This window comes from Podarcis muralis, chromosome 2, assembly GCF_964188315.1.
Source record: "Podarcis muralis chromosome 2, rPodMur119.hap1.1, whole genome shotgun sequence".
In the NCBI taxonomy this organism is placed as follows: Eukaryota; Metazoa; Chordata; class Lepidosauria; order Squamata; family Lacertidae; genus Podarcis; species Podarcis muralis.
This window is the reverse complement of record NC_135656.1, coordinates 20669603-20684492: the sequence shown is the minus strand read 5'-3', so window position 1 is coordinate 20684492 and position 14890 is coordinate 20669603. Positions and strand designations below refer to the sequence as shown.

Sequence of the window (14890 nt, the reverse complement as noted above, 5' to 3'; positions counted from 1 at the left end):
TGTCATGATTCGGGTTTAATAACCCTGTCTTTAAGCTATGTTAATTAGCAAAGTATATTTGCAAGCAGAACAATTAAGGATATTGCTTATAGACTGGAAGACTCTGGTATAAATCTCAGCTCATCCACTAACTGGTTGGACTGCCTTAGGCAAGCCACCGCCTCTTAAGATAGCTAGAAAATGGCCCTCACAGTTCCAAGTAGTTAAGTAGCTACAAAACTTAACCAGCCTTGATTTACTGCCTTCTCCCACCTATTATAGCCAGGGTAGGGGGGAGAACCCACAGATTGTCATGTTAGCAAACCTAAAAGTGCCTTTGTACTCAGGATCATTTAGAATTGGGTTTGTTTGTTTTTAATGGGGAAAATACCATTTGGAAAAAGATTTTAAGAATCCCTTATATGGAAGGAAGTACAGTGGTACTTCGCAAGACGAATGCCTCGCAAGACAAAAAACTCGCAAGACGAAAGGGTTTTTTGTTTTTTGAGCTGCTCTGCAAGACGATTTTCCCTATGGGCTTGCTTCGCAAGACGGAAACGTCTTGCAAGTTTGTGCCCTTTTTCTTAACACCGTTAATACAGTTGCGACTTGACTTCGAGGAGCAACTCATAGAACGCGGTGTGGTAGCCTTTTTGAGGTTTTAAAAGACTTTGGTGATTTTTGAAGCTTTTCAAAAACTTTCCCGACACCGTGCTTCGCAAGACGAAAAAAAATTGCAAGATGACAAAACTCGCGGAACAAATTAATTTCGTCTTGCGAGGCACCACTGTAGAACGAGATGCAGGGTAGTACATAAGAAAAGTCATGGGAAGATGCCCAATGTTTTCTAATGCCTCTTGCGGGGCAATGATTTATTTCGATTAGAAGACCCTTAGAGGTTCTGTTCCTCAGTGTGTTTGATGCATGCCTGATCTTTTAAAGAAAGTCTCAAGAAGTATTCCATTCAACCCAACTCCTACTGCAGCCAGGAGCATCGGAGCCCCATGGTCAATAAGCACCCATAAAACATAATTAGCTTTCCCATGCTCTGAATGTGTCATTCTTTAGATGACAATATAATTGATTTATCAAGGCTTCACCTTCTCCGCAACCAAACAAATGGGCCCTCGAATCAATGCAAGTCATTAGTTATGGCAGCAATACAAATGGGTGGGCCCCACAAATAATTAACGTCCGCTCAGCTTTAAAGCGGAAGGCTAAAATTTACAGCTTTGGTTTCTTAGAGAGCTTTTCTCCATCGGGATCAAGACACAAACAGCACCTTTTGGGGAGCTCTCAGTCGCCCTTAACAACTGCCTTCTCCTCAGCTACCTTCTGGCTGTCACAAACGCCCATAAAAAAAAGCAGATGAGCACAGTAAATTAAGAGTTTCAAATTAACATTTTAAAGTCACAGCAGGAAGTATGACAACAATAGACTCCACCACCTTTATATTAGCCTGCCTTTTTGGGGTGGGGAGAGAGGAATAATGGCCTCGCCATTAAAAGAAGAAAGAAAGAGGTTATTACTACTCTTCCAGAGATTTATTTTATTCTCTGAATGTGAAAATAATCTAATGAGGGTAGGCTGGCTATAAATGATGGTTTAGCTACCTAACTGTAGTGAGTATTCCATCATTAAAAAATAAATAAAGCAGGGGTTGCTTCTCAAGTGGGGAATGTGTGTGCACACGGTTTTGATAGCTTACATTTCCAAAAGATTTAGAATCCACTGCAAAAAAAAAAAGTAATAAGGCTGTGCTGGCTAAGTCTCTTAATATTTACAGATGTGAGGCATTGGATAGTGTATCTTCCCAAGAGTTTCCCTTGGAAACCAGCCAAAGTTGTGAAAGAAACATGATAATTAAAAGGTTCAGCACATTTTTCCAAGCAACACGACAGCCTAACAGCAACAAGATACTTGTCAAGGCAGAGGTTAGCATTTTGTGGGAAAGGGAGGCATACTTAAACATAGTTTAAGCACTTATATCTTTTTAAGGTTTCAGCCTGTTTTGCAAATCTCTATGGACAAAGGCAGTCCTTTTTGGCTCATATTGCAATTAAAATGCACGGGTTTCAAAATGTTAAAGTGGCATTACAGGGGTGGGTCGAAGAGCGTGACCAGGCCTGTAGTGGGCAGGGAGACAGTGTTTAATCCTGCCTGCTGGTACTGTCCCAATGAAAATCTCTCACCACCACCTCAAGCAGCTATTTCCAACTTGAAGAATGCTCCTATCAGAAAGCAAGCAAATTATGCAAAAATCCTGCAGATCTGTCAGGCAAGGATACTTAGCGCTATGAAGTCAAGAATGATATACCCATATTTCCTCCTTCAGCTTCTGCTCCTGATGTCCTATGACCAGCAGGCAATATAAACCAGCTCTTACAGAACGTGGTTTTATCCAAAGATCGCAAATCATTTTTAAAAATAGGGATTGTGTGTAATACTTTTTGATGGACACCTAAGAGCAACAGGAAGGGACGCGGGTGGCACTGTGGGTTAAACCACAGAGCCTAGGACTTGCCGATCAGAAGGTTGGTGGTTCGAATCCCCGTGATGGGGTGAGCTCCCGTCGTTCGGTCCCTGCTCCTGCCAACCTAGCAGTTCGAAAGCACGTCAAAGTGCAAGTAGATAAATAGGTACCGCTCCAGTGGGAAGGTAAATGGCGTTTCCGTGTGCTGCTCTGGTTTCGCCAGAAGCGGCTTAGTCATGCTGGCCACATGACCCAGAAGCTGTACGCCGGCTCCCTTGGCCAATGAAGCGAGATGAGCGCTGCAACCCCAGAGTCGGTCACAACTGGACCTAATGGTGGGGGTCCCTTTACCTAAGAGCAACAGGATTCTCCCAGCGTTTTAGTTTCAGAGCAGAAGACCTAGGGCATGATTCAGGTTTAAGGGGCCCTCCGGTGGTGCCCTCTCCTCTGTTGATGTGTTGTAGCGGGCTTGTCTGGCAGGAGTGGAAGCCGCAATACTCCAAGCAGTGCCAAGGTGGTTGGAGACGACTATTTCGTGACAATAAGCTGAAGCGGGCCATTGTCTGAAACTAAAACGGCAGCTAGACCCAGCTGCCTGCCACTGCTTGGAGTGCCAGGCTGGATTTGTTTTTATGAGGGGGGGCAGGGTAAACATCAGCAGGGCCCCCCAGCAGCTGCCCAAGAATGCCAGGCAGTGGCTTAGTTTGTGTGTGTGTCACAGGGGCAGTTGCCCCAGGCACAAAATTGTTAGGGGGTTCCAACCTTCAACAGTTATTAAGTGCTGCCTCAATACAGCTGTGTGCGTCCATTGCTGGGCTTTGTTGAAAATGGCTTCTCCATGCAAACCAGGAAGTGGTCTTTCCAGACAATGGAACTACTCTTATTTTCTTATCTCTGTGGCTGGGATCTCCTGGGTGACGTGGACGCCGTTAGGCAGTTGAATGTGCATGCGTACTCCGTCTGTTTCCCTCCCTCTCACCCTCTGTACAGCCCCGGGGGTTGGCAACCCACGCTATGCCACTGATGGCAGCTCTGTGTCGCCCCCTGTCTTTCCCATGAGGTAAGGGAACCCAACCCCCCCCCCCATCCCAAGAAATTCAGCCCCCCTTTTCCCCTAGAACTCACCCTGCATGCATGAATATGTAGGTGAGGTACCTCCAGGCCTGGGCACGGAGCTGAGGATGATATAACAATGAGTTCTTCAAATATAAGGGATGGGTGACTTGCAGCACAAACCTATCTAGTACCACTCCATTGTAAAGAAAGAAGGCAACCTAGGAAAGCAGGGAGATCGCAGAGTTAAGTGTAATTCATTCAAGCATCTGGCCGAGAAAATATGCGCAAGGAGACATACAGGCTTAATTCCAGCAAGTGCAGTTGTGGCTAAAGGTCTGTCCAGATCTTCTCCCTCACATGTTTGCTGTACATGTGGGGGGGGGGGCAGGGATGTGGGATTACGCTGCTACCCGTTTAAGCTTTGATGGCGACCCACTCAATAACCGCGCCCCCAATAGCTCCGCGTTTTGTGCCAGTGTGGAAGGGGGCCAATGTGTGCACACAGACATGTGCACACCGCTCCTCCTTCACAGGAGCAGAACCTCAGGTTAGCCAGACTTCCTGCTTCTGTGGAGCAGCTCTGTGTCCATACACTGGCATGAGCTAAAGCCCCCTTTCACACGGGTGTCACACATGTGGCTGTGGGAGGGTGGCTGGTGGACATGCAGACATCAATGGGACTGGTTAGTTGCAACCACCGTATTTTTCTGTGTATAAGGCTAGGTTTCCCCCCTAAAAAATAATGTCAAAAATTAGGGGCCGTCTTATACACGGGTAGTGATGAGGGTGGACTGGCGACAATCTGAATCCCCCAAAATAGGGGGGCGTCTTATATATGGGGGCATCTTATAGATGGTAAATTCCGTCCCAACGCTTTCAGCAGGATTCAGACTAACTTCTGCTTGGTGCATTTCCATATGGGGGACTTTAGTCTGATTCTTGTTTAAATTGGTTCTTAAAATAATGCTAGCTAGAAGATACACACGCATTTTTTTTAAAAAATCTCTCTTCTACTTTCTATGACCACATTCATACATGCCATACATGGCAAGAGGCTCAAAGACATTTTTTTAGTGGCGCCCAGTCCGACGCTTGTATCTCAAGACTCAAGATTGGGAATAGGGTTTGTTCCTGAAACCCAGAACACCTGCCCATTTATTAAAATGTATTGACAGCCTTTCTACAGCACCTCCCATTGTTTTAAATTGTTCAGTGTGGAATAATTAAAACAACTCTAAAATATACTCAGTCAGAAACGCAGAATTGCTTCTCTTCTCCCTCTCTTCTACTTGGAGACATATGGTATGACACAAATTGGGACACAGCTGCACATTTCATCATGCTGCACATTTCCCCATCTCACCTCACATTATTAACTGCAGAAATGAGGGTGCAGAAACTCATGTCTTGCGTTATACAGTGGTACCTCAGGTTACATACGCTTCAGGTTACATACGCTTCAGGTTACAGCCTCTGCTAACCCAGAAATAGTGCCTCGGGTTAAGAACTTTGCTTCAGGATGAGAACAGAAATTGTGCTCCGGCGGCACGGCAGCAGCAGGAGGCCCCATTAGTTAAAGTGGTGCCTCAGGTTAAGAACAGTTTCAGGTTAAGAACGGACCTCTGAAACGAATTAAGTACTTAAGCCGAGGTACCACTGTACCAGATACTATTACCTGCTCCGCGCCCTGGTTAATGTCTAGTTTCAAAAGCACCACATTTCAAAAGCACCAGAAATCTGGTGGGTCTTCATAGGGAGGCTGCTCCATAACAAACGCAGCTTGCTGGGTGGAGAAGAGCTGGTATTATAGCTTCCTGGCAGGTGGGTCACTGGGAGGGAGAAGGACGAGGCAGTGGGGAGGTCGCCATGGCGCATATGCACAGGCCAAGCCACTCCGGTGCTCTTGCCAGTGCGCTGGCGCTACATCAGCCGCCCTGCCATCTTGCCCCTTCCCTCCCTCTCCCAGTAAGCAGCAGTGACTCACCAGCCAGGAAGGTAGCACAGCGCCTCTGCTCCACGCAGCGAGCTTCTTCTGGGCTACACTGCTAAGCACTACTAGAACTCCCCTCTTAGAAACTTAAGGTACTGAGAGCAAGGCCCCACCGGAAGATCTTGAAGGTTCATATTGCAGGAAGCACTCCTGCACATGCTTGAATCCTTATAGGTAGGGTCTTCAAGGTCTTAAAACTGCTCTTTGTATTGGGTTGGGAAGCACAGAGGCAGCCAGTGCAGATGAGCAACAATCCGTCGAATAAGTTGCCTACTATCCAGTGGTACAGTTAGACTATTTTAGACTTTGGACCTTTTGGATTTATGGAGGTCCCCTTCTTTGGTTTGTAAGGGTTGCTACTCCATGTGCTTCAACATGTGGTAAGCCAGCTGTGCTGTGTCGTTGGACCCTCCTACTCATTCTGCTGAGTGGGACCTGGACACCTGCCCTAAAGTCCTACCATTGATGTGCTGCCCACCCCTACAAGCAGGGCTTTGCACCAGCTGAAGCTGGAAATCTCCTCTTACATGTGAGATTTCTAGGGCATGATCTTTGCCATCAAGGAAGAGCCCCCAGCAACCTTGGAAGATAAAAGGCCCTCCTGGCACAGTTAGCACCCAGGAGCAACCTTCAGGTTACTCACGGACCTAGTTAGCAAGGATGTGACCCCCACCTGGAACAGGCAAACACACTTCCCCGGAATCTCTTTGCTAGCTTGGCAGATACTTGCCTCTACAATGGTGATGGCAATCATGAACCAAGGTGGGGGGCAGCAGGTGTAGCTGTCGTAATACCACTTCCGATCGATCTCACGCGGCAGAGTCTCATACGCAACGTGGCGGATCAGCCGCTGGGAAAGGCTCAGTCCCGTCTCCTCCAGCAGGGCCTTGCTGCACAGCCTCCGGTTCCCCTGCAAGATGGCTTGGCGAAAGCTGTTGGACCTTTTGTTACTCATCTGGAAGATCAAAGGAAAGGATGAGGAGGGGGAATGAACAAGCTGAAATCAAGTAATGGCTTGGTGGTTAGACTGAATGGGGTGATATCGTATATTAGCTGTACTCCGAGCAGACCCACTGATATAAATTACCGTATTTTTCGCTCTATAAGACGCACCAGACGACAAGACGCACCTAGTTTTTGGAGGAGGAAAACAAGAAAAAAAATATTCTGAACCTCAGAAGCCAGAACAGCAAGAGGGATCGCTGCACAGTGAAAGCAGCAATCCCTCTTGCTGTTCTGGCTTCTGGGATAGCTGCGCAGCCTGCATTCGCTCCATAAGACGCACACACATTTCCCCTTACTTTTTAGGAGGGAAAAAGTGAGTCTTATAGAGCAAAACATACGGCAGTTCATAAGTTACGTAATTCCACTTATTTCAATATGTCTACTCTGGCTATGAACGTAGTTGGATATCACTCAGGGAATTAAGTCGGCTTGGCAAACGAGGGCATGAAAAAAATGCCAAGATGGAGAAGTTTAGCAAATTTAGGTAAAATGAACCCAGATCAAGCTCTAGGTCAAAAGAACATTAACTGGCTCTCATTCCACAAAGAATTACCCCCGAATTAACATAAAACAAATGTGCTAAATGTATCACGTGGGTTCTACTCCACTGAAAATCTCATGTAGAATAGCCATTACCATTTCTTTTCAGAAAGTGGTCGTTAAAATTGGTTGTTAGAAGACTAATTTTTGGTGCCTCCAAACAAGAAACATCCCATATGCTCTTATTCAAAAAGGCACTTCTGTGCAAAATAACAACATTTGATCTATTAATCAGAGCAGGATATAGAAAAGGCCTGACTGGCAAGCTCTACTCCTTCATTGAGATATGTGGGTAGTGTTTGGTTTTTTTTGTAAGAAAGCAAGTGTAGGAAGAGATATGTGGTGCAGTATGCCAGGTAATGACTGGAATTTAGTCAAATATTCAGCCTTAGCTGAATCTGCAGGAAAACTTGTACAAGTATTGTTTCAGTGGTACTTAACAGCATAACATGCATACACTTCAATGCGGAGTGGCTATTGGAGATGACAATTTGCTCATACTGACTTTTGTCATGCTGCTTGGACATACTTGCCTATTATAGGGATGGGAACCTGTGGCTCTCTGGATGTTGTTGGACTGCAACTCCCACCAGGCTCAGCCAGCATGGCCAACAGTGAGAGATGCCAGGAGCTGTGCTTCAGCAATAGCTGGAGAACCATGGGATGCCCTGTCCCTGTTCTATACAGAATGACCGGGGGGGGGAAGTTATTGATTTAATTGAAGAAAGTAGTGGATGCATCACAGGACTGTGTTTATTTGAAAGGAACTGTCAACAATAACAATCTCAAACAATAACAACAAATTAATAGTAAGTATTTGTTGGAAGCCACCCAGAGTGGCTGGGGCAACCCATTCAGATGGGAGGAAGAGGAAGAGGAAGAAGAAGAAGAAGAAGAAACAAAAATGGGCTTTCCTTTATAGTAGAAAAAAGACATTACTATCTGATTCATTTAAAGGAATCTGTACAATTGCACTCATCTCAAACTTTACTTGAACGAGCACCCCTGATTTTAGTTTATTAAGTAGTTCTTGCTCATAACTAGAACTGGAAAATATCTGGTTTTCTGCATCGTGATATACCACCAGCTAAGTATCGCGGGTGGCGCTGTGGGTAAAACCACAGCACCTAGGACTTGCCGATCGTATGGTCGGTGGTTCGAATCCCTGCGGCGGGGTGAGCTCCCGTCGTTCGGTCCCAGCTCCTGCCCTCCTAGCAGTTCGAAAGCACCCCTAAGTGCAAGTAGATAAATAGGTACTGCTTTATAGCGGGAAGGTAAACGGAGTTTCCGTGTGCTGCGCTGGTGCTGGCTCGCCAGAGCAGCTTCGTCACGCTGGCCACGTGACCCGGAATTGTCTTTGGACAGCGCTGGCCCCCGGCCTCTTAAGCAAGATGGGCGCGCAACCCCAGAGTCGGTCATGACTGGCCCGTATGGGCAGGGGTACCTTTACCTTTGCCTAAGTATCGCAACATACTGATATATCACAATGTGTGAAATAAGGATGGAGACATGCAAAGGCATTGGCTGGCTTCACCATTTTTCCTGCATCGTGATTTTTGCATAGCATACACACACATCATGATTTGTGACATATTGCCAGGTCAAAAATTATGAAACCAGTATCACAATATGGACTTCAAGCTGGCTTTGGATTCTTTTTTGCTGAGCCCTAATAGACTTAACGGGACACGGGTGGCACTGTGGGTTAAACCACAGAGCCTAGCACTTGCCGATCAGAAGGTCGGCGGTTCGAATCCCCATGACTGGGTGAGCTCCCGTTGCTCGGTCCCTGCTTCTGCCAACCTAGCAGTTCGAAAGCACGTCAATGTGCAAGTAGATAAATAGGTACCGCTCCGGCGGGAAGGTAAACGGCATTTCCGTGTGCTGCTCTGGCTCGTCAGAAGCAGCTTAGTCATGCTGGCCACATGACCTGGAAGCTGTACGCCGGCTCCCTCGGCCAATAAAGCGAGATGAGCGCCGGAACCCCAGAGTCGGTCACGACTGGACCTAAAGGTCAGGGGTCCCTTTACCTTTACCTTAACAGCCCTAACACATATCATGATTTGTGATATATCACTAGGTCAAAAACTATGAAACCAATATAAGGATATGGACTTCAAAGCAGTTTTCGGAGATATATCAAAATAAATATACTCATAATGAATTGAAACAATACATTCCAGCTTAAGATATATAGAGGGCTGTCCTGAGTTAATCACACAACAGTAATGGACTGTATAATGTGTTTACAACCTTAATCTACTGCATGCTTGTCATAATAGTTAATGCTGCTTTGGTTGACAAATACCGGTTAACACAAGTATTAGAAATGTCTCCTGCAAGAGAGGAGAATTTGACTCGTATTTAACTTTGTAAAGCTTTGAATTCACCAGTGATAAACTGCTGACAGTAAACTGGGTGCAGACCCTGGCTCCAGCATGATTACAACCTCTTGTTTTGGCATATGCCCCCTAGTATCCATACATTCCTGCATAATGAAGTACAGCAAGTATGTGGGATGCTCCAACAACACACGCTGTGAAAGCTCTTGTCCAGTTGCCAAAACCCCTGCCAAGAGCCCTTTACTCCAATCCACTACAACAGTTTCCTTGACATCTGCTTGTAGATAGCTGCCAGCCCTCACTCGGTGTGAGAAATGAAGCACAAAAGCATTAGAACCCCTGTTCTTTTTTTCCTTGGCTCATGGCCTCGGGATACCCAAGCCCAAACCTTCTGCTTTTCAGACATACAATAGATACAGTGGTACCTTGGTTCTCAAACGCCTTGGTACTCAACAACTTGGAACTCGAACACTGAAAACCTGGACGTAAGTGTTCCCGGTTTGCAAACTTTTTCGGAAGCCAAACATACTCTGCTTTGAGTGCCACACTTCCATTTTGAGTGTTACGCTTCCATTTTGAGTGCCACACTTCTGTTTCGAGTGTTACGCTGAGGTCTGTCTGTTTTTGCTATATATTTTGCATTTTTATGGCTCTTTTTTGTTTTTGTGATTGTGTGGAACCCAGTTCAGATACTGATTGATTGACTGTGTGACTGCAGCACATTGTTTATTGCTTTCAGTTTATGGATCATGTTAAAATGCTGTTTTAGGGGTTGTTTTTAAATGTCTGGAACAGATCAATCCATTTTGCATTACTTTCTATGGGAAAGCGTGCCTTGGTTTTGGAACACTTTGGTTTTGGAACTGACTTCTGGAACGGATAAAGTGAAAGCAATAATCATTGCACTGTACTATAAAATAAATAAGACAGTATTGTAGATGATAAAAATTAAAATTATTATTATTTTCTTACCTGCACTGATGACAGTCATTGTTTGGATGGGGAGCTTTCATCCATTTCCGCAGTCACACAATCAATCAATCAATCAATCAATCAATCGCTGAACTGGGTTCCACACAGTCACACAAAAAAACCCAACAACCCAAAAAAGCCTCAAAAACAAAAACGCAAAATAAATAGCAAAAACAAAAGAGCCAAACTTAATCCATTTGACATCCGAAATGTTTGAAAACCAAGGCACAGCTTCTGATTGGTGCAGATGCCCCAGAAACAATAGTCGACAGCCGCATCGGATGTTCGGCTTCCAAAAAATGTTCAAAAACCAGAACACTTACTTCCAGGTTTGAGAACCAAGGTACTGCTGCATAGGACTTTACTGAATTGGCTGCTTCCATAAATTGTTATTTATGGAAGTCCACACGCACCCCACAAGCAGAGTTTCTGTGACTTTTTCAGCTACACAAAAGCAGAAATGCAGCACAATGAAGCCCCTCTACTCTTCCTCAATCGCTGTATCTGCACGGCAGGAAAAGATGTGCCTGATTATTTCTGATTATTGAGCAGCTGTTAGAAGCATGAAAACCCAGCCAAAAAACACTGGCAACGCTAAAGGAGAATGCTGGACTAACTAGATCCACCATTGAGCTTCTTCACAAAAGTAGGAACACCAGAGTGTCCCCGAGTGCCCTAGACACTCTCTTCCAGGGAACACGCATGAATTGGAAGCAGAAAGCTTGCTATGCAGACATTTCCCTGCTTTCAGGTGCAGGACTGTAAATCACGATACCTGAGCAGCCTTTTCTTTAAAGCTGCAAATAAGGGTCATGAATTTTTCCAAATTGCTGCATGGCAGTAGCAATATATCCCAGCGAAGAGCACAGGAGACCCATGATTGTCACAGCCATACAGTTTCATAGCTTTCTTCACAATAGAGTACAGTTCAAATAAAACCCTGTTCCATTTAGAAATGGCATATGTAAAGAAAAAGAAGAAGAAAAGTGTTTGCCTTACAAGAACATAAAGAGTCATTCTGGATCAGTCTGGCATCCTGTTCTCACAAAGGCTAACCAGATGCCCATGGGAAATTTGCAAGAACTGTTTGGTTTGGACTGCTGGGTAGCATGAAAACATTTCTCCCCACTTTAAACCAATAGCAAACTACGAACAACTAACTGTTAAAAAGGAGCAACAAGGCTTAAATGGCGGAATACCATAGCAAACATATTCAAAGCTGGTTCTGCAATGATCCCTGTTAGCCACTGTTTGTGACTGGGTCCTGGGGTCTGAGAAGATTTGCAGTTACCACTCCCTTAGGCTCAGAACTTCTTAGTAATTGGATAAATACAGCAAGGAGAGCAATAATGAAGATGTGTATCTTTCGGGTCAAGGGTGCTCAGATTACTGCAGTACTGTCCCTCAGCCTCCTTAAGTCGAGGGTTGTACCACCCATGTTCCAAGAGACGATTGAGAGGCACCTCCAAGGTATAATGAAGTATTGAAATAGCAACAAGCTTCAAGGACAGCTTCACAGTTTTCACCTTCCAGGCAAGAGACGAAGGATTAAAACAGGTACCTGTAGGTACATACATACATGCATGTAATCGAAATAAGAAAAGAAATGCATATTGACTAACTAAACATACCCATATAGGTAAAGGTACCCCTGACCATTAGGTCCAGTTGCACACAACTCTGGGGTTGCGGTGCTCATTTCGCTCTATAGGCCGAGGGAGCTGGCGTTTGTCCATAGACAGCTTCCGGGTCATGTGGCGAACCAGAGCAGGGCACGGAAACACTGTTTAGCTTCCCGCTGGAGTGGTACCTATTTATCTACTTTCACTTTGACATGCTTTCAAACTGCTAGGTGGGCAGGAACTGGGACCAAGCAACGGGAGCTCACTCCGTTCCGGGATTCGAACCGCTGACCTTCTGATCGGCAAGCCCTAGGCTCTGTGGTTTAGACCACCGCGCCACCCGTGTCCCTAAAAGACATACTCATATATAGGTGGGCAAATACACATTTGTCCTTGAGACAGCTGGTTAGTAGATTTTCCCACATGAATCAGGTATTTGGGTTTTAATGACGGCATTAGTAAGCCCATGAACCTAGAGAAGGAAACTCTTTATGGGGCTTGATGAAAAGACCTAATTTTCAAGATTCAAGCCTTAACCATGACAAGTGAAGATTATTTATCTCCCAAAGAGTAATTGTGAAACATATGGAGCCGAAATTGGCAAACTGTCTGCCAGCCATGAACGAGATAGTCAATGCAGTGCTCTCCATACATTGTTGTTGTTGTTTAGTTGTTTAGTCATGTCCGACTCTTCGTGGCCCCATGGACCAGAGCACGCCAGGCACCCCTGTCTTCCACTGCCTCCCGCAGTTTGGTCAAACTCATGTTTGTAGCTTCGAGAACACTGTCCAACCATCTCGTCCTCTGTCATCCCCTTCTCCTTGTGCCCTCCATCTTTCCCAACATCAGGGTCTTTTCCAGGGAGTCTTCTCTACTCATGAGGTGGCCAAAGTATTGGAGCCTCAGATTCAGGATCTGTCCTTCCAGTGAGCACTCAGGGCTGATTTCCTTCAGAATGGAGAGGTTTGATCTTCCTGCAGTCCATGGGACTCTCAAGAGTCTCCTCCAGCACCATAATTCAAAAGCATCAATCCTTTGGTGATCAGCCTTCTTTATGGTCCAGCTCTCACTTCCATATATCACTACTGGGAAAACCATAGCTTTAACTATACAGACCTTTGTTGGCAAGGTGATGTCTCTGCTTTGCTGGACTACAATTCCCATCATCCTACACCATTAGCCATGTTGGCTGGGGCTGACAGAAGTTGCAGTTCAGCAACATCTGGAGAATACCATGTTGGTATCCCTAGACTGGAATTACAGACCACATAGTTCTGGATATTACTGTACCCATAAGTCTTCTGTTTATAACAGTCATGACTCATGAGCAAGAGGGAAGCATAGGCTGCAACTCCTATAGCCCAGCTGGTGCCAAATGTATTGCTCTGCTTTCCTTTGGACCACATCAGTGAGATCGAGAGGGGAGTCTTGTCATCTGGGCAGCTCAGAGAGAGACCCCATTCACACTGCCCAGGCTTGCACCTTGGAGAGGTCGCTTTGGGTGCTGTGATTTTCCAGTAGTTTGACTCTTTTTTTCAGGGAGTCAAATATATTTTTATTAAAGATTTCTTGGTTTACAAAAGTATGCGCAATGTCTCTTTTCAAGTTACATTTTCTACAGATCAGTTTCATTTGTTAAGAAATTAGGGGGGAAAGGGGGGGGAGAGGTGGAGGGGATGATGATGAGTGGAGTGGGGTGGGGTTGGGTGGCACTGCTTCTATTCTACTTAGTGTATGTGTGGGGTTTTGTGTCAGCATCACTTGTGTGGGAAACTGACATGGGGACAAATAGAAGACTGCTTCACCCCAATATGGTTACCCTTTATCACATACACAGCCCAACAAGACAACAACAAACACCCACCAACAGCATACAAATCAATCTGGCTAACCTGATCCAAACACACCCACACCCACACACCCAACTCACACATAAAAACAAATTTCACTACAGCCAATCAGACAACCAACCACACCCTAGGCCAACCCCAACCTCTCTCACCACCAAAGGAATACAAGCGAACAGTAGTTTGACGTCTTGAGACATACGGGTGCCAATGGCTGCTGAAGAAGACACTGGCTCTTCAACAGAACAGGAGGTAGCACTCAAGGGGTGGGGTTTCCAGTCAATGACAGGCTGGACCTGATCTAAATCTCAGCCAGTTCCTCCAGGACCTCAGTGAGACAACAGGGATGGCTGGATTCAGCTGCAGAAGCACTGTCCTTGGTGCTGAATTCACTCCTTTGGTCTCCCATCCGGATGCCTTTGCCTTAGAAACCAGGAACCTTTGACTTCCCCTTACTTGAGCTATTGCCCCTCCTCAGTGGTGGGCATCCTTATGGTTCACAACAGCCCCCTCCAAACCCAGAAAAAAACCTTTACATTTTCACTACCTATTTTGAAGCAATTTAAGAATGAACAAGCAACCCAATCAGATTTGAATGTGATGACACTGAGGGCATAAAACGTTCTTTCATTGCCCTCATTCTGAATAGCAGAGTAGAAGAAGAAGGAATACATCCCCACTGTCAAGGCAACCAAGCTAAGGTCCCAGGTTCTTGTGCCCTGCCGGTGCTTTTTCTGCCTACTTCATCTGCTGGGTATTTTACAATAGCAGTCCATTGTATATAGCCAGGCACTACGTTACAGCCGTATCTGTTCCAATTCTACAGACAGAGACTCTCACCTAAGAGATCTACAGCAAACCTTTTTAGAACTAAAATACCCAGCAGATGAAGTTAGACAACAGATCAACAGAGCCAGACTGATACCCAGAGAGAACTTGCTGCAAGACAGACCCAAAAAAGAAAATAACAGAACACCTCTAGTCATCACATACAGCTCCCAAGTTAAAACAGTACAACGCATCATCAGAGATCTACAACCTCTCCTGGACAATGACAGTTCTCT

The 14890-nt window shown here is 45.5% G+C and overlaps 1 protein-coding gene across 9 annotated transcripts in view; it reads right to left on the bottom strand.

Annotated features, from left to right (window-relative positions):
• RHBDL3 (rhomboid like 3) overlaps positions 1 to 14890 on the bottom strand; it is a 143351-nt gene that overhangs the window by 30356 nt on the left and 98105 nt on the right. For 6 of the 9 annotated variants that reach the window (XM_028711704.2, XM_077923971.1, XM_077923976.1 and 3 more), the window contains 2 exons: positions 6229 to 6453; positions 3578 to 3726 (listed from right to left, as the gene is read on the bottom strand). In XM_028711704.2, the coding sequence (XP_028567537.1) occupies positions 3578 to 3726; positions 6229 to 6453 (374 nt within the window). The remainder of the gene's footprint in view (positions 1 to 3577; positions 3727 to 6228; positions 6454 to 14890) is intronic. The other 3 variants (XM_077923975.1, XM_077923974.1, XM_077923972.1) reach the window with 3 other exon arrangements.